The 27,003-nt window shown below is 34.1% G+C and overlaps 2 protein-coding genes across 6 annotated transcripts in view; both read right to left on the reverse strand.

The window, feature by feature from the left end:
- Positions 1 to 27,003, reverse strand: part of LOC129804969 (translin) — a 239,470-nt gene that overhangs the window by 189,790 nt on the left and 22,677 nt on the right. The window lies entirely within an intron of this gene.
- The window catches only part of LOC129804968 (uncharacterized), an 83,788-nt gene continuing 60,053 nt past the window's right edge, over positions 3,269 to 27,003 (reverse strand). For all 5 annotated transcript variants that reach the window (XM_055852763.1, XM_055852762.1, XM_055852766.1 and 2 more), the window contains one exon: positions 3,269 to 3,785. In XM_055852763.1, the coding sequence (XP_055708738.1) occupies positions 3,582 to 3,785 (204 nt within the window). In that variant the 3' untranslated portion in view covers positions 3,269 to 3,581. The remainder of the gene's footprint in view (positions 3,786 to 27,003) is intronic.

Here is a 27,003-nt window from a genome sequence, read left to right on the forward strand (position 1 = left end):
TGAAATTCTGTAGATAGTCACTAGATGGCATTGGTTGTGAACAAAAAAGGTTGAAGTCACGGGTATAATTTTTAAAATTAAGTTAAAATTTGACCGTTATTTTTGCAAAAATGTTTTTTTTTTTCTTTGAAATAGAAATGTTACTTAATTTTAATTGAAGCATTAAGAAAAAAAAATATCATGAGAGGATTGATAATAAAATCAATTAAACAAATCCAGAAAAGTCGAAATTGAATTCTCTGGAATACAAAAAAGCAGAAAAATTAGGAATAAAGTTGTTAATAATAATCAAGATGATCAAGATAATCCAGATATATTAAAAATAATTTAGATTACAAATTTACTAAGCAAACTCTTTAGAATTCTTGCAGAGATTGGCTTTTTGAAAGGAAAAAATTTATAGCTTGTTTTTGCAATTTAAAGTTTAAAAGTATTTCAATTTTATTACGTTCAGATCAGAGCAACAATAACGTTGATAATAAATTTATTACAAATAAATAAAGGCAATGTCGGCAATGTTAAACGAATAAAATCGATAAAATGCATTGGAGCGTTATTTATTGATTGCAAAACATCGAAAAGATATTATTCAAAAAATCAACAAGCATCTAATTTTTCCAGTCATCTTTTTTTTGGACTATAGTTCAGTCATGATAATGAACCTGGAATTATTTATAACAATCTTTCTCTAATTTATAAATCTATACAACATTTTCTTGAGCTGCAAAGTATTTCTTGATAAATTGTTTTTGCCCTCAATTATTGGAGAAAATTATTACAACATCTTTTTAATCTAATACAAGAGCATTGAAATTTAAACACTTTATCTATTTATTATATTTTATTTTTAATATTAGATATTAAAAATTTTAAACCTTTTAAAACACAGTTCTTCCTAATAATTTATCCAAGACTTACCCCAAGCTCTAAATCGATGAATTGATAACTCTGTGAACGATTCCGAATTTTATAAAAGAATTCAGCGCCATCTGTGAAAATTTTTATCACTACATAGGAACTATAAAAGACTCTTAACTCGATGAAATTTTTAATCGAGAAACTTAATCACCACTTAAAATAAGAGAACTTGAGAAACAAAAATAATTGAGATAAAAGTACATTTCTTGTAGCTTCTATCAACAAATATCGTAATTATTGTGACGATTTTTTAACAATGATTTAAAAAAAAAACTAAAACTCTCAAAACTCAAATTTACAAAAACAAGAAAAAGTATGAAAAATTTGCTACATAAATCTATGAAGTCTTCAAATCAGAGAAAATGTTTAGTGCCAGATTCGGATCGAAGTTACTCCATTGGCATGTTGATACAGTTAGACTCTCTCTCTCACAATTGGGCATATGGGTCAAAATGTCATCCGGTTTATCGATAGATTTAGGCGTCAAAGCCTTTTTAAATTCCACAAAATGCGGTCAATTATAAAGAATCACGATAAAATAAGAAGAACTACAGCAAATTTGAGCAAATTAGCTTCATAATTAAACGTGAAAATTGTCAACAATTTTTTTCGCCCGAATGAAAAAGAGCCGATTGAGCGAGAATCTGTAGATCTGTAGATTATAGTGAAAACGAATTAATCTGTGAAGTTTTCATTTACTAATGGATTATAAAAACAAAGAATTCTCTAATAATATATTTTTAATTAAACGTTCTTTAAAAGTCTTATTTTAATTCTTCAAAAAATGTATTTTAATATTTTTTGTCCTAATGTCGATCAAATTTAAAACAATTCTTCCGAATAACGAAGTTAACCTATCATTTTGTCCTATCCGAATAAGAAAGCGATCACTGAAGTTTTTACGGAAAACCAAAAAGAAACCTTTGTAAAACGTTATCGAAATTAACATATATAAAATACGCAAATGTCGTAACTGTCAATCATTGATATTTGGAAATTACAGGAAACCAACACAATCAGAGAAATTTTTCAGGAGATCAACATATAGACTAAATTTGTTGTAAAAAACAAATTATTTCACACAACACTTATCTGGAAAAAACGACATTTTTGTCGGACGATTCAAGCTTCGAACAACTCAATTATTTTCCTACGTTCTTAATGGATCTCACTTCTTTTTAGTTTTAAAATTTGAGGCGTTGGACTAGCTATTAAAATATAGTGTACTCATTTAAAACGCGTTAAAAAAATGAATTGTTCGAAGCTTCAGTCGTCCGAAGGTAGCGCACTTTCCCCTTTTTTTTATATTATTTAGAGTAGAGCACACAAATTGAAATTAAATTTAATTTCAATTTTCATTTGACGGAAAGATAATTATTTTTAATTTCAGTTTGAAGGACTAATGACGCTGGCACACCTTTTCAATTGAGTGAAGTTCAATCGATTGAAATTTTACCTCTTGCTCTTTCAAACTGAAATCAGATAAAGCTGTCTCTGTCAAATTAAAATTAAAATTGAAAATGAAATTGAAATTTCAATTTTCATTTGACAGAAAGAGACAAACCTATCTTATTTCAGTTTGAAAGAGTAAGAGGTAAAATTTCAATCGATTGAATTTCACTAAATTGAAAAGATGTGCTGGCGGTATGATTTTTAAAAATTCGGCATTTGAAGTTGTTTAAATTGGATAACTTTTGTCAATCCAATTATTCCTTGTTCTAGATTTTTGAACATACTTATTTTATTTCGCAATTCGTTTCAATGAAACTGCGAGTTATAATGGCTCTGGCACACCTTTTAGATCAAGAAAATTTCATGAAATCGAAATTAATATCTCATTTGTTCTCGAAAGTTTTACCGTTTTACCTATGTCTGTCGAATTTAGTTCAATCCAATTTCAAGTGTAAAAGAGTAAAATAGACCTATGCAAAACGGTTGAGAAAGAAAGAGATGTTAATTTTGATTTCATGATATTTTTCTGATCTCAAAGATTTGCCAGAGGCAAAAACTAATAAAACAAAAATAAATATAAAAAAATGAAACAAAAAACTAATAAAAATTATATCAAAATTAAAATAGATTTGCTTTGTGTGCAAACGCAAATCTAGATTGTTTCCAAAATATTTTTTTGAAAGACTGAATTCAAAATTTAAAGAACAATAAAAATGTCATAAAATTTAAAACTCTATAAATCCACATGTTTCTCTGATGGATTAATAATTTAACTGATATTCTTTATGAATAATAGCTTTTATAAATAATAAAAATGAACATAAAATTTAATATTTGCTGGTGTAAGCGACGTTAACTTTCCACTTAAAGCCTTTGAGAGTCAATGAAAGACAAACTGTACTTTTCCATTCGACGTTCTTTTATTTATGACACATTTAAAGATAATTTTATTAAATAGTTTTGTAGTCATCCGGAAGATACACTATGTGCGATATCAACTAAAAGATTACAAATAAAAAGAAAAACAATCTGCTGATCAACATTGGCTCTGTGTCGCGTTGCGTTGCGTTGCGCGTCGTCGCCGAATGCAGGGCCAATGTCAAGAAGTTGTGAGATTGTTTCCCACGCCAAAAGAGCACCAAACACATTTGCACAAAAAGGCAGTGATATCCCTAAATAAACTCTATACAGCAGCAGAGAATCCCCCATCGTCACAGCATACTGCCGAACATTCTCTTGCCCCTGGTCAGCACCAAACTGACCACCATCACAGTCACGAGGAAGAAGAAGAAGCTCAGGATAAAAGCGAAGATCTTGCAGCGACTCCGGAAGCGTTTCTGCTCCTTCAGCTTCCGCTCCAGCTGCTGCGCTCGCGGCAAATCCAACGTGAAGTCCGATTCAGGCCGGGTCGAAGGCTGTGGGATGAAGCAAAAAAATGCCTCACATTAGATTGGATATTGACTCTGTGTCATCGCCCTGAGCAATTTCTCTGACTCAGACACACCGGGTGACCCAATTATCTTTCCCGCAGCCAAAGTCGCAAACACGACGCTTTCTTGTCGCATCGACTCTCACGGTTTCCATTGCGTAACACCGATCGCAAGAGCATGAGTAAAAAAAAAGCGAGGGAATTCCGATCAATAAATTAAGCCGGTATTTGAAGTACTGAACGGTTTCAGATAGAACAGGAATTAAATAGAAAAGCAGCAAAGTATTTAAATGATCTTATAATGGATTTTATAAAGCTGATGGATTTTCGAAATTGATTTTATTAAGGCATCATAAAAATTATGATATAATTCTGATCGAGACTTTCATTATAAGTAAATGATTCTTAAGAAAAAATACTTACAATCTAAACTTATACCGGCTTCAGACTGGAGGTTTCGGCCAGTTCCCGAAGGTGTCAGAAATCTTAGTAAACAAGCAATTTAATTGATTTTTCAAAATCTAATGAATCATTTGCCCTTAATATTCAATCCTAATGGCGCTGGTACACCTTTTCAATTGAGTGAAATTCAATCGATTGAAATTTTACATCTTACTCTTTCAAACTGAAATCAGATATAGTTGTCTCTTTCTGCCAAATGAAATTTAAAATGGAAATTGAAAATGACATTGAAATTTCAATTTCCATTTTACTGAAAGAGACAGCTATATCTGATTTCAGATTTGAAAGAGTAAGAGGTAAAATTTCAATCGATTGAATTTCATTAAATTGAAAAGGTGTGCCAGCGCCATAAACATTAATTTCCTAAAAAATCATGCTTGATGAGGAATTAGAGGAGTTAAGCCAGATAGCTAAGCCTTTGGTCTAAAATCCATATTATAGAATACTCAAAGAATTCTTTAATGAAAAAGGTGGCAAAGTGTCTCAGCTTTGCGGAATGCTTGAATTCGTAACTTAAACGCTATACTTCAAAAGTGATTTCGCATAATTTACCGTTTACCGGTTCACAACCGATTTAATCGATTTAATTAACAGATTAAGTCGTTCAAAAGATCGCCTAAAAACGAAGTAATATTTGTTTTTCAGATAAAAAATACTTATCGGTTATGAATCCGTTTATTACCGGTTCGCAACTGATTAGAATGGATTGGTTTAGTCTTGTCAGGAATTTCAAGACCTTTCCAATGAGCCCAAAAATTACACCATTCAGTTGATAAATAGAAAGGCTCTATAGAGCCTTTTTAACAGTTGACCTTCAAAAACCATTATTAGGAATGACTAGGTAACCTCTAAATCTAAACCATATCCAAAATTTAAAAAAAAATCGCACGACGCGCTTTCGAGCAATTCGAAAAAGTGGTTTTCGAAGGGAAGCCAAGGGGTTGAGGAAAAATAGTAAGCCGGTTCTTGGAAACGTTATTCGAAAGTCTAATTCCAAAAGCGGTTTCAGAATAGTAAATTGTCTTAATCTATTCTAAATTTAACTTTTTTTTTGTCACAATGGCATATAATAGTCTTTTTAAAGTTTTATTGCAAAAATATTTGGTTAAAAATTATGCAATTATGGGAGCTCAAAATAATATGTCCGAGGTCTATAATATGGTGTGGTCGCCATCTTTATTTAAGTTTCTGTCCGCCATTTTGAAAAGCCGTCAAAACTGAAAACTCATCCGATTGAGCTGAAATGTTAGTATGTTTTATCTGAAGTCAAGGCCCTTTCAGAACATATATATAATCCGACCTTTGTCAAGCGATTGTCTGGATACAGAACCTCCAAGTTCAAAATTTTGACACTTTCATGAATACAGAAGTACAGTAGACTCTCTCTCAAATGGGTATTTGGGGCGAAATGTCATCCGGTTTATCGATAGATTTGGGCGTCAAAGCTTTTGTAAATTTCACAAAAAGTGCTCAATTATAAAGAATCACGATAAAATAGGAAGAACTACAGCGCATTTGAGCAAATTAGCTACATAATTAAACGTGAAAATTGTCAACAAAATTTTTCGCCCGATTGAAAAAGAACCGATTGAGCGAGAGTCTACTGTACGGGGAGCTTCCTTTATCGAAACCATTACAAAAAATACAGCGCTATCGTTAGGCGATGAGGTCTAACAAACAAATAAAAAGAAAGGTAATGTTTTTGCTTTATATTAGAATCTGAAAAACTGTTTTTGCAAATATGAAAAAATAAAATAAATAAATAATTGACATTTTCGTTTTTTTATTATGCCCAAAGCACAATAACTTTTGTTTAGTAAATATGTTTTTGACTTTTCAATAAGAGTGAGTGAGATCTAAATCTAGTCATCTCGCTCATTCTCATGGGAAATTTTGAAAACATGTTTACAAAAAAGTTATTGTGCGCTGGTCATTAAGAAAGAGTAAATAAATATATAAAATGAAAACATAATTTTTTTTAATGCTTACTGAGGCATTACATTTAAGTTTTCAATATTCAAGATAAGAAAATAAAGACCTCGGAAATATGAATATATCAAAATTTTAAACTTTGAGTCTCTATATCTAGGTAATTGCTCGTCACAGATCGGATCATAAATACATTCTGAAAAGGTCTTTGTATCAGCTACAACATACTAAAATTTTAGCTCAATCGGACGAGTTTTAGTTTTTGACAGTTATTCAAAGTGACGGACAGAAACGTCAAAATAAGATGGCGACTACGCTATCTTATTGTAGATCACGTGTATCTTACCCTTGCGTGTGACAACCTTCATCGTCGTTTATAATTAGAAATTGTTGATTCAATGACAACAAGATAAAAATCGCATTCTTATGGTTTTTAAATAGTCTGAAAAATTGTTTTTCCCGCGGAGTCCTAAAAATTAACTAAGGGTTAATGTCAAAATAGTAACTGAAAACATTAAATTTCTTTATTCTGTGAAAGTGAAAAACGATTTTATTAAAATAGCAGAAAGAGTAAAAGTCACCCACAGTAGACTAGTTTATGAGAAGAAAAATCAACATTTGTTTGAAACTCATAAAATAATAATAAAGGATTGAAATTACCATATTTAGTATTTCTAAGACTGTAAAATATGAAATAATTAGTCAATGATTTATTTACAATTTTTTTCAACTAAATATGAGCGGATTCATAAACCAAAAATTGTGTTATATCCATCACTGAAAATGCGGTTTTTTTCACAACAATACAATTATGAATCTAACTAAGTTAAATTACGGTCAGGTAGGGGGTTCTGTAACAGTATGACAATGCCATAGGACAAATTTAAAATTTTTTATGTGGTAAATTCAGAAGAACTAATTAAAATTCGACTTATATAAGTTAGTTAGAGTTTCACAGAGCTGCTTTACAATGACCATTAGATGCTCACTAGGCTTTAATGTTGTTCTATTACTGAATTTTTACCATGAAAATTTGTCATGTGACATTGTTATACTGTTACATAATTCCCCTACAGGTTCAGTTTTTTTTAGAAATAGGAAATAGAGCAAATGTGCCAAATTTCGACATAGTTGCATGCAAGTGCCAAAGTCTCAAGTTTGAAATGTAATATCTTTAATAGAAATTGATTTTTTTATTCATTCTACTTAAGGAGTGTTGCTTAGAACCTTGTAGACAGTTTATCGTCTTTATTTACTCAAATCATTCTTAATACATTTTAAATTGCATAAAAATGTAGACATAGCTTTGGTGCCATATTTCAGCCACCTTCATTCTCATAGTTCCTTGCCCTTTTGGAATTCTTCCAATGTCTTTTTCATCTTGTCTCGTTTGTCGAAGCTACATTTTTTGTTATTCTTTTGCATTGTATAATCTCTGAAGTATGCAAAAACTAAAAATTCATAGAAATTCGAGGAACAAAAACGGTGGCCGGAATTGCAAGCTGGCCGGAATTTGGCACACTTACCCTAAGTAAAAAGAGGCGTTTTTCGATGTAACCCAGGCTCAATGTAGCCCTACCTCACCCTATAACATTTCTGTAAAACCATTTTAAAATTTCAAACTCCCTATTCCAAAGAAAGTATCGAATTTTTGGCTCATTTTGACAAATTGTTTTTAAATAAATATATAAATTTGTAAGAGATCAAAATATTGTTTTTTTTTTTTTTGAGTATTTTATGAGTCCGCTTAAAACTGTCCCTCACATATTTTCAGAACCATATTAGAATTTATCTAATTCGAGACCCTTATACCCTTTTACAAAAATTCTGCAAAACAATAAAATAAAAAATGTTTTTTGGGTAGCAATAGGCACAATACTATAATTCCATAAATTTTATGTTAACGTATTTCCATAATTATTATAGTATGTTTCTTTGATCATAAACATGTTTTTGACTACAAATATGTTTGTTTAATGACCAACTTCAACACCCTGAAGATATATTATTCAACAACTTTGACTATTCATTTGTAATGTTATTTATTTCTATAAAACATTTCTAAAATCATGTAAAGTCAATCAATATAATAATAAGGTTCAATGTACAAAAAAGTAATTTGCATCTGAAATTTCACTTTTCTTCTAATGAATTGATCTAATTTTCAGGAAGATTGACGAGATCTGTTTTGTATTTCTCATACTTAATCATTCTTGTGTTGATTGCCATTCATTGAACTTGAGGTGTGAAGATTAATTTTCACCTGCTTAGTGAACTCAATCAATTTTGTGTGAACTGAAGCATTTTCAGTTAGCTAAGAATGTAATCTTTGTGGACGAGGAAATGACTTTTCTGATGGCAAAAAGAGCAAATCATTTGGTATGCAAAATTGGAAATTTTACGATATGACAGAAAAGGTTTTTTTTGTGTATTCATAATGTTGTCTGTTTTTAATGGCATGTTACTGCTCCCGATGGAAGTAACAAAATACTATACTACAATGTTATGGGTGTCTTTTGCAATTTATCATGCAATCATCTTTTGTGTCTCGAAGGGTCGCAATTTTGCGTGCGACATGTCGAATGATATTTTAGTATTAATTGAAAGTCAAAGTATTAATAAATATGTGTATTCGCGGTTGCATAATGCATGTACGTCTGTGTCCCATGTGGATGGACTTTTCGTGCCAGAATGCCCAAAACCACACCCATCATGGAACCTCAGTGTCTTGTTTGGGTGAGAAATCTTTTTTTTTATCTCACAGCGTTAAAACACCAAACTTTCCAATGAGACACAAGCAAGAATGATAATTTATATATATTTATTATAAAATGGCAAATATTTAGAGAAAAAGGTGCTTTCTTTCATCCACTTTAATCTGTTAATTGTCGTCTGGACAAAGAGAAAGATCCATACAATTTGCGCATACCATGCCATTGAGGCACGTCTTTGCACAGCTCTTGGCCTTGAAAGTTACGAAATTTTCTTTGAAATAATATTAATCTTCATCTCAAAATGTGAAAGATTTCACAGTTTTTGATTTAAAGAAGCTATTATTGTTCAAATCATCCGAGAATCAATCAATAATAATAGTGGGAGAACAATTTCAAGCTATTTTCATGTGATTATTATGTTGAAATCATCGGTTTAATTTTTTAATTTTTTTTAATGGTTACAACATTTTTGGAGAGCATAATGCAGTTTTTCTATTACAAATAGGGTAAGTGTGCCAAATTCCGGCATAGTTGCATGCAAGCGTCAAAGTCTCAAGTTTGAAATGTAATATTTTAAATACAAATTGATTTTTTTATTATTTCTTTTGTAAGTGTGTTGCTTGGAACCTTGTAAAGAGTTTATCGTCTTTATTTACTCTAAAATTATTCTTAACACATTTTAAAATGAATAAAAATGTAGACATAGCTTTGGTGTCCTATTTCGGCCACCTGCATTCTCATAGTTCCTTGCCCTTCGGGAATTCTTCCAATATCCTTTTCACGTCATCTCGTTTGTCGAAGCTACATTTTTTGTTATTCTTTTGCATTGTATAATCTCCAGAGTACGATAAAATCTAAAAGTTCATGGAAATTCGAGGAACAAAAAAGGTGGCCGAAATTGCAAGCTGGCCCGAATTTGGCGCACTTAACATATCTCACTGATCTTATCGATAAAGGCTTTGAGAACGTAAGATGTTGAAAATATGGAAACTGCATTGCGTCCATCGTCGTCTTACTAATGGGTTATTATGGTACTTCTTGGTGGTAGCCCTTTAATTAATGACCTCTGTACCCAATTCCAGAGTATAGGGGAAGTATCGGATCATGTGCTGTGGTAGACCGGGTATGGAATCTTTGGGGTTAAGGACAAGGAAGTAAAAGCATGATAGTGCATGGAGTCTTGAGATTGACCTTAAAAACATCTCACAGCTCTGACGGCTATCCTGTCGGATAACTATCCTTTTGGCTGCGATATGGGGTGTGGTTGATATCAATCTCTTCCACATCCTAAACCTAAAGCATGGGTGTGTAAGAACCGTTTGAAACCGAATAACGTCAAAATAAGTTTGTTCATGTAACGGTAACGTTTTGATCATTGACGTACAAGTTTCATTTTACGTTTGTCCGGTTTCAAATGGTTCTTGCTTGCACACCTCTGTCCTAGAGTAAAACCCGAAAGATAATGTTACGGGAGGTCATTACAGGCCTCTGGATGGTAATACTAAACCGGTATTGTAGTGAGACTAGATTACTATCACACCGGGCAACGGGCTTAAAACTTCTGGAGGCTGTAAGAGGTAGGGGAGCTTGGAAGAACTTGTCTTCGGGTTATCGTCCTCTAGGACGAGTTCGAAGTGCTACCTGACTTGTAACCAGTTCCGGATGGAATTGTAATGTAACCTCTAAATTGTAAGCAGATACGGAACTCAGTTCCGGATGGTTCCCGTCATTGGAAACCCATGTTAAGCGTTAAGGAAACAATAGGCCGGGTTATCGTTTCGATGAGATGATAGATACTGAAATAATAATCCTATTCATGATGTAACTGAAGAGCTACTTAAATATGATCTTAGTGGTTATTGTGCTGGTCTAAACTGAAAATGACGAAAAATAATAGTTTGGTCGATGCCCTACCTATTGGGACCTTCCGCCACTTCCGCCTATTCTGGTGGACTGGTGAATTATTGTGATATCAAGGTTGTATTTTATCTAAATTAAAGCCTTTATGTTTATATCAAAACCATCAAAATCATTGGTAATATCGAAGTCCATGATGTCTCTTGAAACGGTGGCAGCCAAAATCTCGAAAGCCAAAATCCCGAACGTCAAAATCCCGAAAGCCAAAATCCCGAAAGCCAAAATCCCGAATGTTCAAAATCCTGAAGGGGATTAAATTATATGGGGGAAAATGTTTAGGATCATTTTCTAAGACACAAAAAATATCCCTTTGCCTCCAGCAAACGCGGGTGCAATCGTGGGAGTAGCTATGACACTTTTAAGAATTCGAGATTTTGGCCCATTCGGAATTTTGGCTTTCGGGATTTTGGCGTTCGGGATTTTGGCTTTTGGGATTTTGGCTTTTGGGATTTTGACCGGGACCCCTCTTGAACACATCTCCCGAAGAAACTTGTAGTCCATCAAGTTTCTGAGATATTTACAGATAAAGATGTTTGGATAGTGCAGAGGGTAGAATAATTTTATTTAAATAGAATAATTTTTTAATCAGACTATTTAGATTTTTCTTATAAATCGTTAAATATCCTTTTACGAAAAGGATTACGTACGACAACTTCATTACGAAAATATTCTCCTTAAAAAAAGATCAAGATTCCTGAAGATTATAGGGTCGAATAAAATACCATTATCAAGAAATTTTAGCCAAAAGTTCATACTGGTTTTATGTGAATATTTTTATTCTGAATTTAATATTCAAAGTTATTCTTAATTTAATATTTTAGAGAATATATTCTGAATTGAATGGCATCATGTTTGGACTAATTGAAAAACTCTTGGAATTTTTGAAAAGTCTAAACCAGTTCGATCCTGAACCGATAATGAACCAGTTACGACCTGATAGGTAATGTTTGTCTGAAAATAATTGTCCTAAGCCTTTTTTGTGCGATCTTTTGAGTAATTTATAAATCGGTTCAAAACGGTTTTGAACCGGTAATTGTTAAGTCTCGCGAAGGTATTTTTGAAATAAGTTCGACAATTTAGATAGATAGATTGTAATAGGGAGTATGGTACGATCTGTGGGCTGCAGATACTAAGGCTCTATTTAAGCCCCTTATGTCTACCCAATAAACCTTACTCCAATTCTTTTAAAACCTGGCTGAACTGCAGAACATCCTGAGCTGCCACTTTTGATATCCTCCAGTGTCAGCACTTCTTTCTTAAAGATTTTAATTTTCTGGCTTGAGAATTTGGAACAATAACATAAAATGATTTCTACTGTTTCCAGACTCTCTCCACAACCCCTACAAGTTGACAATTTAACAAAGCACAGAGCATTTCGCAATCTACTCAGCTTTTACCAGTTAAAGTCGATAAGAAATAATTATGGAGTCAAAAACTATGCAAAATCTAATTTACGCGGAGTTATATTTCTCGTGAGTTCGAGTATGTATGAGCGTTATGTTTAATCGATAACAGAGGAATAAGGGGAGTTAAGCACCTTTGAATTAGGGCAGCTTTAAAATTGAACTTCTTTCTTCTTTTTTTAAACAAAACTGAGCTTTATCATCCTACAATTCAGTTTCACTATTGGTCCGTGGAGCTAAGTGATTTCAAAGTAAGGTTCAATTCTATTTAAAAATAGGAAATTAAAACTCAATTTTAAAGCTTTTAAAGCTGCTGAGTACCTCAAAGGTTACCCACTTCCCCTATTTATGCTTATATATCGCATGTATGAATCACATTTACTGACAAAGTATTTTTAAATTTTAAGGTCAATTTATAGTATTTAAAAATTTATGTTGTAATTTTTGTAACTTTAAATTACTAATTTTCTATGTCTTTGAAATTTCATGAATATTTCAAACACCTAACAATAATGTAAATGAAGACTTTAACACATTTCGCTAGTGCTCTTCAGGCGAAAGATAAATGACTAAAATATGTTAACTATTGATACTGGATAATCTCCTTCACTATCCAAATATTTGAAAATTGATTAAAAGACTCATTTTTTTAGCTGAAGTTTTTGTGAATGTGAGAATATTGGCGAAAATCAAAATGAAATTGTTGCGTGAATTTGTTTGCTGAAGAAAAAGTTAAGCCACTGCAAAAGATCTATTTGCGATTGTGGATGAAAATGCAAATGTTGGCACAAAATGCAATCGGAAGCTATAAATTTTGCATGATGTCTTCTTGTGCGATTGAAGAAGCTTTGCTTAGGAGTAGGAAGTTTCATGTAAGATCTTCCGTAAGATGTACTCGTATAACGTTGGTGATTTGACGAAAGCTAAATCATCAGCATCTATTAAAGATGTGCAGGTGGAGAAAATCCATATTTGGCCACGAAAGGCATTACCATGTCAAGAATAATTGAGTGAAATTGTATGTTGATCTCTCAAAATGTCTACGCTTGGACATTTACTCGATCAGTGTAGTTGAGCATAGGGATGTGGAATTTTTTTCTGTGAGCAGCAACTTGCCGCCAAAAGTGACCATATATTGCATAAGATTTCCAATTGATTGCCGCTGAGTCGTGAAAATGAATCAGCATCATCAGTTTTTTCTTCATCTCTTGCGGACTTTTTTTTTGTACGTTGTTTAGCTTCAGCAAACAGTCCGGAGGATTTTTTTTCTTCACCTGCATCATACTGTGAAGCTCATCTGGCCTTCCACATTTTGCACTCATGTCTTGAGATCTGACATGACATGATGGCATTACTGATTTGTGTATAGATTAAAAATTAGAGATGTAATTCAAAGATATTCATCTAATTGGTCCAAATTAGGAAGCTTTAACATTTAAATCGAATTCTTGTAAAGTTAACCCTATAAGAACCACAAAAAATCTAACGAACCTTTATTCTAGAATCTAAGAAGTATTACGATTTTGGATATTTCCATTGTCTTTTCCATAATAGAAAACCACCCAAAACATTTAGAGAGTTTAGCTTGAAAAAGCTAAGTTTAAGATTTTTTGACCTTGAGAAAATTCTTGTTATGAAATGCAATTCGTGACTGAGTTCTTTATCGATTCTAAACAGAATTAAACTTGTCCAGGGATTTAAAGATATCTCTAGTGAATTCGAACTTTTCCTCGTTGAGCGAGAAATAAGCTACCTATATGGCTGTTTAACACTTGACCTTGAAAAACTCTTATAAGATTCAAGGTTATTGTCATATAAAGATATTAAAAAAGCAGCCTAGAAAACATCTAAAAACTGTCAAAAATTATATTTTTGAATGAAGTGGAGAGAAATGGAGGAAAACGGAGGATAACTTATGGGGATATCGGAGTTCCTCGAAAACCCTAGTCACTTACTTTAACCGTTTAGCCTTTAGCTCTAATAATGGCCCGATACACCCGACCAGACAAAAAAGGAGTATAAACTATGCCTCCCCGTGAAGTTCCTGCATTTAAATTAAATTTAAGAAATTGAGGATTTCCTATAACTTTTTTCAAATTATTTCTGTTACATTTTAGCCTATTTAAAAAGTAAAAAGAGCACTTTTTAGTGCTTCAATCAGTAGATAAACTATTTGAGAATATTCCATAAAATATTCAGAAGTCAATTCGAAGTATTTTCGAAGCTATATTGCAAAAATTATCTTAGGATTACTTTTAATTTATTTACAAGAATTAAATTTTTAATAATCCTAATCACTGTTGATGTGGGGGCAAGGGCCTTGACAGATCTGAGGATTAGCCGAGAGACGGTTTAGCGTAGCGTAATTATATTCGAAATAATGGTCGAAATAATGGTCGAAATAATGGACATCATTTTCATCATTTTCCCCTAAGTCGTCTCTCGGCTTAAGTCGTAAGTGTGTCTAGGGCATAACTTTGACTTTGTCACCCTGCTACTCGTAAGCTTTTCTTTAATTCTAGCACTTAATAATGATCTTCACTGATTCTATCTACCATATCGGTAAAGTTTACGAACACCAAGGTGGCAAAGTCCTGTATCTACGGTAGCTTAAAATATTGTTTCCCCTTAGGTACCCAGAGTTTCAAAGGGCACGAAAGAGTTAAGAGGTTAAATCATTAAAAATAGAACCCATTCTAGCTAAGACAATCTCTTTCCTGAATCATCAATCTTGCTGTTCATCAACTCTAAACTAAAATAAAATTAGTGTCATTTGAGCTAGCAGTAGTAAATCTTTATTAATTTCTCCAGTTGCTACAAGAACACTATTGAACGGATTAGGAAGAAATGTGACCCAAATGAGCCTTTTGCAATCGCACATCATTCACTTTAAACATAATCCCATCGCTCTCCAACATGTTACATATGATCCACACATTGCCACATATTCATTGCGCGTAATTAGCGGCATCCATTGAATCTGTGGGTGGTTCAATGAGGATGGCAAATTTGCAGAGTCATAATGGGCAATGTGCGTATTGGGTGGTGAGATGCGTGAGAAATTAATTTTCACACGCACTTGGCACGCACCAAAAGCGATTATGCTCAAAGGACATGTAAATAATCTCATTCTCGCATTGTTATTCAAAGCCCCCGGCTAAACAAAAGATTTCATTCATAACCTTTTATATGCACTAAAAAAAAACCTTGTTATTGCATAAAATGCATGATGTTTTTTATTGGTATAGGAGCGATCTTTAATTTTATCGATGGAAATTTAAACTAGATTGACCAGAAAGAGAGGGGGCAGTTTGATACAGCAGCAATTGAAATATAATTTCTTTAAATATCCGTCATAATTTAATCCAATTTATTTATTTTTATATTGATATAAAATAGTTCGATACGTGAATGAAATGTATTAATTAAACTCATCATTGACCACACTTTTTTTTTTAATTCGTCGATTCTCTCTGCATTTTCTATTTTTTTATAGATGTAGCAGATAGAAAAGCAACAATTAAAGTGACAAATTAATTACTCCAGATATATTAATTAGAAATATAGCATTGATATAAGGGCGTTGCAAGCTCAGAATTAATAGCTGTAAATTTCGGGTTGCAAGTGACATAGAAAATTTCAAACATAGTTACAAAACATAGAATTAAATGGAATTACATATTATTGAAATAATTTTAAGTTATCATAAAACTCCCCTGTTATCACACGAATCATATAATTTTACGGACAATTTGAATTATCATGCGAAAATCTAGAAGAAGGGGAAGGCTTTCAGGTGTCACACATAGAGCCTATTTACACTGCCGCATTAGAGATTAAGATTGAACTGTCTCAAAATCGGATTTTGGGAGAATTCAGTCTGCGGTAGTGTAAATTGCCTCAATGAAATCGTTTAGATTGCTGGCCTAGATTGAGACTAAATTGTCCCAAAATCCGACTTTGGGACAATTTAATCTCAATCCAATGGTACGGTGAAACTGGCCTCTGTCTAGCTTCGCACACTTCACATTTTGCCCATACAGTAGACTCTCTCAAATTCGGGCATTTGGAACCAAAATGTCGCCCAAAATGAACAACACGGCCGGAAACATAATTTTAGTAGTTCCAATGCTCACCACTACGAGCGCAGACAATGTCCTTTACGTATATTGTCTATGGGAGCTTCTTAAAAGTAAGGTATGACTTAGCCAATTAGAGAAAATCTTTACTATTTCACACATTTTGACTTTTTCTTTTCAAATTTAGAAAACCCATGGTATTTCTTTAACTTGTTTTTGACAATTGTAGAAGTTTAAACATTTTTACTGTTTTATAAAGTGTGTTTAGACATAATATAAGTTAATAACTCAAACAATATCTTAAGTAATTATAGATTTCAGCCTACGATCTTAAAGAATTTATTACAAAAAATGCATATTAATTGAATATTGCACAATTTTAAATATTTCTTATTAAACTTATGTTTTATAATCAATAAGCACACTGAGAAAAAAAAGAGGGTGCGATTAACTTTTTTTCCTCATAACTTAAACACTTTTTAGGTGTAAAAATATATCAACATTTTTTAATGTTAATTTTACACCTTTTTAAGGGTAAAATTAACATAGAAAAGGGTAACTTTAACCCCCGATCCACCTAAAAAGGGTAATATTTACACCGATTTTGGATCAATACTGCAGAGTAAAATTAACATTTCCGGAATGTTATTTTAACTTTTTCGGATTTCTCTCAGTGCATCTATTTAACCTTTTACATATCAGTTATTCATGGAAAACTCTGCATTAAAGTCTTTTTTTTTTATTTCAGTTTTTAGCAGTTTTAGAAGTTTTTCCTACAATTATTGGTTTTAGCATAATGACTACGTAATTTTTGTCGACATAAATCTAAAACTAGTCTTAAAAAACTAAAAGAAACACAAAACTACTAATTTTTGAACTTGTAAGTGTTACTTTGTATATTACATAAGTTAAAGCTATATACAAATTTCCAAGTAATAAAATAACATCTAATTAATTAAAATAGCATATAAAAATCACCATATTATCGATATTTAAGCATTAAATATTATAATAAGGGCTTGTGTTGCCTAATCGATAGGAAAAAAATATTAACACCCGAAATTGTAAAGGTTTTCTCTAATTGGCTAAGTGCTCGATTTTCGTTTAAACCCCCCAAGACTCCTATCAGTCAAAGGCGAGATAGTACGGCAACCGGAGATCATAATATTGGAGTGGCGAAGAATTAAAAAAAAAACATTGTCTAATTTTCGAAATATTCGACGTCGATTTTTCGAAAATAAATTTTTCGATTAATCAAACATTTGATTAAATCTGATGAAGTTGGGGTATTTAGAGGGTTGTAGTATTTAATGTGAGCTTTCCAAATCACCAAAATTTTTCAAATTCTGACAACTAGAACCGGCGATATGGCCATTTGAAAATCCAATTTTTGTTCTCTTATAGCTCGGGTCAAGGAGGTCGGGGGGCCTGGCATATGTGAGCGGAGGAGGCCTGTGGAGTGCAGACGCTGAAGTGAGCGTCTTCTTCTTCTGTGATGGTAGAGACGGCTGGGCTCTTCATCCGTTAGAAGTAGGCGATACACAATAGGACAGTTAATCTGGCATCCGCAGACATAACGGGGTGACGGCGTCAATTAGGAAAAGAAGGAGGCTCACTTTTGATGCTAAAGGACTCAAGCACTTCAGCAGGACGTCTTACGGCTCCACATGAAAATCTAGTCTTTATTGCGTCCTTTCGCTAGAAAATCTCAACGAAGGATTCGGAGTATGCAAGCGTAGACTTAAGAAGTCAGGAAGAGGGACCCAGATAAGAATTAAAAGGTGACGTGTTTAGGGCTTGGCATCAAAGGTCTCAAAAGATCTCAATACAGAGAGAAACCAATGGAGGACATCTTCCACCCTAGCAGAGGTTGGTTACAGACCAGTCCCGAAACTGGATCAAATGCTATAGCCGTGTCTACACAATTGAGTGATCTATGTACTTCAAGCGAAAACAATACGGGGAGCAATTACGAACGTCGGCAATTGCTTGTGCTTCAGAACGCTACAGGATCAGTAGGTTAGGAAAACGACAGGCGAGAGAAATCGGGCAGAGTTTGGGAGCGTTGCTAAATGCAATTGCTCAGCCCCATGGAATGTCAAAGGAGGTGAAATTGGGCACAACGGTACCCGCTCTGAATAGCCCATTCAGGCTGATTCATTCAGCAAGAGTTTACTCCTAACTAAGCTTGTTCTTTCACCTCCAATACGTCTCATTGTCACTCATTGATATATCAGTTGCTCGCATGAATTTTATTTTTAAGCGCAAATAGCTTATTTTCTTGCCTTTTCCTTGCCCTTCCACCATAGAACTTTCGGTGGCGCCTTTTTTGGGGATATTTTGCGATAATTTTGCGTCACAACAATATGAAGTGTTCGAAGCCGGAGTATGTGCGAAACCTGAAAGCCTTCCCCTATTATTAAAATTCTAATACAAATAGCAACTGATTTACTTCACATAACACTTTTAAATTAAATAAATATGAGAAAAGTTTTTTTTTAGGATGAGCATCAGCAATATTTCATTAATACTCCATTGACTCTCACATCAATATGGAAATGAGGTAAAATTTGCAACTCAACAATTTAATTAGCACACGGTGCATCAGAGGTCAATATTCCTAAAAGCTATTATGTCACAAAACACCACATTTTGCACACGTAATTTTATTGCTATGTTTTTTCATTAAAATAAATTAATATTCACCACTTGTGTATCATATATCACGGTTTTGTGTGGCTAAGCTTCATATAGGGAAATTAATGCACTTTCTGTCACAATAATAAAAAGTAGCATTCTTGGAAATCCAAAGTTTAAACTTACAGTAAACATAGTAGATTATCTGCAGAAGTTTATGTAAGGATTTAATGAAGATTTATATAATTTATTTAATTACTTGATACTGTTTCAAATTAATTTTAAACAATTAAGATCGGTTAATTTAATTATCCTTAAAAAAAGCTACAATAAAATTTTGTTCTGATTGCCAACAATGTGGTCATATCATATTGCAGAGACTTTTCTTGACTCGCGATGCACATAAATGCTTTATTATACTTGCAAATCAATTTTAGACAATAACATCTCAATAGGTTCTCAATTTCATCTCTTGGTGCACTTCAAACGCAATTCCGTCAAAAACCAAAGAGAATTTCAACAATTGCAAATTTCCGTCATGTCTCATTTTATTCTTTCACCCAACAAAAATGTTGTGATTTTGAAAAGTCAAGTGATACCACTTGTCAGGAGAAAGTTCATTTGGAGTGTCGCGGGGTCAACACGATGCTCAAAGAAGAGTTGAGCTCTTTCGTATATGCACTTTTCGTCATTTGCCATTTATTTATAATACCTTTGAGGATATGTTCATGCTAAATGGGGGAGTTTTGTCACAAACAGCAAGACACCACATAATTCAGCATCGTGCCTTGCATGGTGAATGAGTTGTCGAAGACGAGACACCAATTGTTGAGGTCACTCTTCAACCTAATAATTGAGTGGTTGGCATGTAAAAAAGAAGTCCACCAGTTATTAGCCCATGAAATTTCGCAATTTTTATCCACACGGACCGGTTGAAGCATCTTTCATGCTTCGACATTACAATAGTTGAAGCACTTTGCTGATGCCATTTACAGGCTGATACTTCATCGTGCAATTCCATCGCGTTACCGCGAAAAAATCCCATTTTTCTTCATGACTTTTCTTTAAAATAAAAAAGGGGTGACCAAGCTAACGATACTTTGCAAAATTCTCGTTTTAGCTCGAACTCACGAGTTTGCTTGAAAATAGATTTTACGATATTTGTATGTGTAAGCCCTGATGAGGTTCACTGAAATAATAATACAACTTATTAAAGGAAAATGTGGAACTGAAGGTACCACCCATCTTTCAACTTCCTCGGAGTGAACTGTCCACGGCGACTGATGTTCACTCACTGAAGTACTAGTGGTAATTGCCATAAGCAACAAAAGCACCATATAACAACCTTCAGCACCCGCCTAGGGATGATGTATTGGGTGTGTCATAGGAATGAAGGATTAGGATTGGTGGGTTTGGCCGTCGACTGGGTTAACAACTGTCTAATGGGCCATACGCTCTACATATGGATTTAACATTTAGCTAAGTTGCTATTCATTTCAGCGTGTTGTTTCAACTTTACGGATTTACAACCGATTAGAACCGATCCATAAGTAGGGAAAACTGGGGCACCACCAAACACGGGGTACCACCAAACACTAATTTTTATTTCTAAACTACTTGGACTATCTCGACCATTCCTTCAGTGGACAAGCATCCCTATAGTGCCTAAAAATTCCTATCGGTCTTATCCTCTGATATCCAATATCCGATTAAAAAATCGCAGTGTTTGGTGGTACCCCGTGTTTGGTGGTGCCCCAGTTTCCCCTAACCTCAAAACTAGCATTGAAATAAAATTGTTAAGTTGAAGATTAAAATGTAAAGATTAAAGATCTTCCAATTGCATACAAATTCATTCAGTTCAGGGTAAGGAGGGGGACTCAGCGTTAAGGCTTTAATTAACTCCCAGCTTTAAACGTTTTCAGACTAGAGATTTAGCCCAGTTCCCGAAGGGCTTAAAATCTTAAATTGCGAGCAATTTTATTGCTTTATGAGCACCTAATAGGTCATCTTTAATAATTCAATTCTAAGTTAAATTTTTTCAAAAAATTCTGATTGATAAGAAATTAGAGCAGTTAATCCATATGGCTAAACCTTGTCTTAGGTACTATTTCAGGCCTTATCGGTAAGATCTGAATGATAGGTCTTAATTAAGCACTAGATTTTGCTACATATGTACATCATTGGCGGGCAAATGTAACTGTTGTTAAACGCACCTCCTGATTCCACTTCAAAAATGTTATACAAACGGTCGAAGCTACAAGGAGTACAAGTATAACGATAAGTTTTATTTAACCATTTTTAACAATTTAACACTTTATAAAGCAAAAATCATTGTGTTAAAATTGTTTCCAAAAATTACCAACGAAAAATAATTAAAAACAAGTATTCCAGGGTTGCTACTTGTTTATTGTAATCCCTACATTTTCTCCTACACGAAACGCACCCCCCCCCCCCCCCGCATATTTTTTTTATTAATAATAAAATCAGTAAAATTACTGATGTTTGTATAAATTTTTAAAACAAATCAAATCCTTGGAAAATATTCCACCTTATAAGTGACAGCTGAGCAATAAGGCCGAAAACATAATTTTCGAAGTTCCAAAGCTCACCACTAGGGAAAAGTACTCTGCCTTCAAATGTTCATGCTTTCGAATAATGCGAATTTCTTTTATTTTTCCTAAGAGACTTACACATAATTATCAATAATTGGTAATAAGCTAACTAATATTTAATAGAAATGTGTAAGTCTCTTAGAAAAAATATAAGAAAATTCACATTATTCGAATGCATAAATATTTTCTACAGGGTATTTTCTACGGGAGCTTTTTAAAAGTAAGATATGGAAGATAGGAGTTAATTCAGGGGTGACATGATAACTTAATTTCGATACAATCGACTGTCGATTCTGAAAAATTTAAACAATAGCTGTACTTCCTGTAGCTGATACAGATATTTATCAACAGTCGCATTATTTTAAGAATGTCACATTGAGTGGCCCAACAATGCGTAAAAAGTTGACATTCACTTAATCTAACAGATATAGATTTATCGATACTATCGATTCGATAATGTCGAAAAGTTATCATTCCACCCCAGGCACCCCGGGTCTTAAGTGATGTGGAACTGATCAGACAGGAAGTATCAAATTTTTAAACTAAACTTTCTGAGAAGGTGAGAGCCCCGTTGCTTTGATTTTCCCCACAACAATGGAAAAACAGACACATTTCGACACTCGAAGCACTTCGAAATTCGAACAGAAAGCGCCTCGACCACCAAGCGGACGAAACCAGAAGTAAAAATTTCTTTTCTTTAGCTTTCGAAACCGATCTTGAAATTTTTTTAAGCTCCAGCTAAACGAATAAAAACAATGAAAAATTATTTTAGGTGTTCGTTCAAATGAAAGAAATATCTGTACTGATAATAAGTATGATAGGGTAAAGTGATATAATTTGGAATTAGTGTGACAAGTTGGAGAATTCGCCGGTACAAGTTGGCCACGGCTTTTTTCTTGATAAATACAGTACAAAATTTGTTTTTAAGCACAAGGAACCAAATTATAAAAATAAAGCATTAAAAATATACAAATAAAAATGAAGTATTAAATTTATCAAGAAAAAAGCCCTGTCCAAATTGTACCATTGTCCAACTTGTACCACTTTACCCTACAGCATATTTTATCAATATAAATCTGCATACAAAATTCCATGAGAGAATCGCGAAAGAGTTAAAATTATCAGCTTATTAATACGAGTGAATTTTAAGTCACTATCTCTCACCGTTTGGTCTCTAAATCTTATACTGACCGAATGAATGGAGAAAGGGACAGATAATCCTAACCGGCTTATGTAGGTGAGATTCTTAACGTGAGCTAACTCGGAGTGCATGCAAATTCGATTTGATGCTGAAGTAGGGAGACGCCATTCAGTTATCTTGAATAAATTTCGTGAAATTATACAAATTTTGTATTTAAACCAAAATATCAAGGATTTGGATGAACTGACAGAAAAGTGATATATGGGTGAAATGTAGACCAGAATGTTCTCTATAATTTTCCCATAGAACATGATCTCATCGATTACTCAGAAGCCAAGATAAGCGAGGTTTTTTGTTTCTTAACTTGTTTTTTCATCCAGAGTGCCCCAAGTAGTCATTTGTTGAACTTCAACTATATCAAAGAATTGTTGTATTTTGTGGGACTTTCCATTTAAAACCCTATTTTAAGTGTCTTGGTGGAGTAGAGGTAGTCAAATTGGCATCTGAGTGATTTCAAAGCGTTATTATGGGAAAAATCAATTTTTTCACACTTAAACGGAAAAATCTGAGTGATAGCGTAGTCTGAGCGGAAAATGATGTATGGACGAAATGTAGAGACAAATGTGCTCTACAATTATGTCGAAGTAATCATCAGAATCGGTTCAGCGACAGTCGAGATAATTGAGGTTATGTGATATTGAAATTGGTTTTTCGACTGTGGCGCCCCTGGTGTTGGTTCCACGAAGTTCAAATATTTTAGAAAGTTGTAGTATTTGGTGAGATCTTTCGTTAAAGCCCTCATTCATCAAAATCGGTCACATAGAACCGGAGATATGATTTTTTGAATTTTGTGAACTTTGACCCCTCATATCTCCGGTTCTATTGAAACCACAGCGCACATACGCACCATTTTGGAAACGTCCTAGACTGGACTACAACATACTAAAATTTCATTAACTTGCACAATGCCGTTTTTGAGAAGTGACTTTGAATTTCGATGAATTTTGACGCTATCACAGCGCCACCTGTGGTGACTTTTTGAACTTCCATCTGAAAGTGCTCATCGAGACGAAACCAAAAAGGTAAAATTTAGGTCGCTATGTTAATTAGAACCGGAGATAGAGGCCGGTCAATGTTCGAACTTTGACCCCTTATAGCTCGGGTCAGGGGTTATGGATCGACTTAAGGTTTTTTTTGTTTGATAGGTATAATCAACGGCTACAACATACTAAAATTTCAGCCTGATTGCATAAGGAATTTTTGAGTTATTTAACTTATAAAATTTAAAAATTTTCTTTTTAATAATAGCGCCCCTAGCGGTGGTTTTATGAACTTGCGATGTTAGAAGGGGAAGTGGCATTTCACGAGAGCTTTCCAAAAAGCCCTCACTTTTTAAATTCTGACAATTATAACCGGAGTTATGGTCATTTTAAGATATTTTTTTTGGACCCTTATAGCTCGGGTCAGGGGGGTCGGGGGATCTTAAGTTTGGTACTGATGGAAAGCTCTAAGGCCCAGCTATAACATACTAAAATTTGAGTCCGCTGAATGCCATAGGGGCGGAGCTATTGAGAAAACAAAAAAAGGGGGGTCTTCAAAATGGCGGAAGGAGGGGTGGGGGGTGGGGGGTCAATGCACCAAGTTGCAATTTTCACCCGATATATAACCTTTGCCGAAAACCGCAAGTCGATATCTTTTTTAGTTTAGGAGCTATTAAGCTCCAAAGAGCGGCCGGCCGGCCGGCCGGCCGGCCGGCTGGCCGGCCATAAATTAGCCACATAAATTAGCCACGTAAATTAGCCACATATATATTCGTGATCAGGAAGTGCTGAAACACATTTTGGCCAAGTTTGAGGTTGATCGGACGACATGAAATTTTGTTAGGATTATAGTAGGTGTGATTGTTAAGAATCTCACCTAATATAGTGAGATCATTTTACGCAAATTGTCTTATTGTTAAGAATCATATGAATAGCACTTTTATAACTGAAGAGAAAAAAAAACAGAAATCACATTTCCTGAAAAATTATCAAAGTTGTGGATATTTTAGGTGAGATTCTTAACAATCTCACCTACTATAATCCTAACAAAATTTCATGTCGTCCGATCGACCTCAAATTTGGCCAAAATGTGTTTCAGCACTTCCTGATCACGAATATATATGTGGCTAATTTACGTTCCCGGCCGGCCGGCCGGCCGGCCGCTCTTTGGAGCTTAATAGCTCCTAAACTAAAAAAGATATCGACTTGCGGTTTTCGGCAAAGGTTATATATCGGGTGAAAATTGCAACTTGGTGCATAGACCCCCCACCCCCCACCCCTCCTTCCGCCATTTTGAAGACCCCCCTTTTTTTGTTTTCTCAATAGCTCCGCCCCTATGGCATTGAGCGGGCTCAAATTTTAGTATGTTATAGCTGGGCCTTAGAGCTTTCCATCAATACCAAACTTAAGGTCCCCCGACCCCCCTGACCCGAGCTATAAGGGTCCAAAAAAAATTTCTTAAAATGGCCATAACTCCGGTTCTAATTGTCAGAATTTAAAAAGTGAAGGCTTTTTGGAAAGCTCTCGTGAAATGCCACTTCCCCTTCTAACATCGCAAGTTCATAAAACCACCGCTAGGGGCGCTTTTTTTAAAAAGAAAATTTTTAAATCTTAAAAGTTAAATAACTCAAAAATTCCATTGTGCATCGGGCTGAAAATTTAGTATGTTGTAGCCGTTGATTATACCTATCAAACAAAAAAAACCTTAAGTCGATCCATAACCCCTGACCCGAGCTATAAGGGGTCAAAGTTCGAACATTGACCGGCCTCTATTTCCGGTTCTAATTAACATAGCGACCTAAATTTTACCTTTTTGGTTTCGTCTCGATGAGCACTTTCAGATGGAAGTTCAAAAAATCACCACAGGTGGCGCTGTGATAGCATCAAAATTCATCGAAATTCAAAGTCACTTTTCTCATAAACGGCATTGTGCAAGTTAATCAAATTTTAGTATGTTGTAGTCCAGTCTAGGACGTTTCCAAAATGGTGCGTATGCGCGCTGTGGTTTCAATAGAACCGGAGATATGAGGGGTCAAAGTTCACGAAATTCAAAAAATCATATCTCCGGTTCTATGTGACCGATTTTGATGAATGAGGGCTTAAACGAAAGATCTCACCAAATGCTACAACTTTCTAGAATATTTGAACTTCGTGGGACACTGAGAAAAAAAAGAGGGTGCGATTAACATTTTTTCCTCATAACTTTAACACTTTTTAGGTGTAAAAATATATCAACATTTTTTAATGTTAATTTTACACCTTTTTAAGGGTAAAATGGGTAAAATTAACATGAAAAAAAGATAACTTTAACCCCGAATACACCTAAAAAGGGTATTATTTACACCGATTTCGGATCAATACTGCAGGGTAAAATTAACATTTCCGGAATGTTATTTTAACTTTTTCGGATTTCTCTCAGTGGACCAACACCAGGGGCGCCACAGTCGAAAAACCAATTTCAATATCACATAACCTCAATTATCTCGACTGTCGCTGAACCGATTTTGATGATTACTTCGACATAATTGTAGAGAACATTGGTCTCTACATTTCGTCCATATATCATTTTCCGGTCAGACTACGCTATCACTCAGATTTTGCCGTTTAAGTGTGAAAAAATTGATTTTTCCCATAATAACGCTTTGAAATCACTCAGATGCCAATTTGACTACCTCTACTCCACCAAGACACTTAAAATAGGGGTTTAAATGGAAAGTCCCGCAAAATACAACAATTCTTTGATTTAGTTGAAGTTCAACAAATGAACACTTGGGGCACTCTGGATGAAAAAACAAGTTAAGAAACAAAAAACCTCGCTTATCTTGGCTTCTGAGTAATCGATGAGATCATGTCCTATAGGAAAATTATAGAGAACATTCTGGTCTACTTTTCACCCATATAACACTTTTCTGTCAGTTCATCCAAATCCTTGACATTTTGGTTCAAATACAAAACTTGTATAATTTCACGAATTTTATTCAAGATAACTGAATGGCGTCTCCCTACTTCAGCATCAAATCGAATTTGCATGCACTCCGAGTTAGCTCACGTTAAGAATCTCACCTACATAAGCCGGTTAGGATTATCTGTCCCTTTTCTAAAAGTAAAACAACGTAAAAGGTCCGACACACCGAAAGTCGGACTATGAAAGACAACTTCAACGTACAAATAAAGTTGAGATGTTTCTAAAAGTCCATCATTCAAAATTTGACCCAAAGTAATGGAAATGATGATATACAATTCCTCTCTCTGCAGAGTTCGAGCAATAAG

Source organism: Phlebotomus papatasi, chromosome 2 (assembly GCF_024763615.1).
Source record: "Phlebotomus papatasi isolate M1 chromosome 2, Ppap_2.1, whole genome shotgun sequence".
Classification (NCBI taxonomy): Eukaryota; Metazoa; Arthropoda; class Insecta; order Diptera; family Psychodidae; genus Phlebotomus; species Phlebotomus papatasi.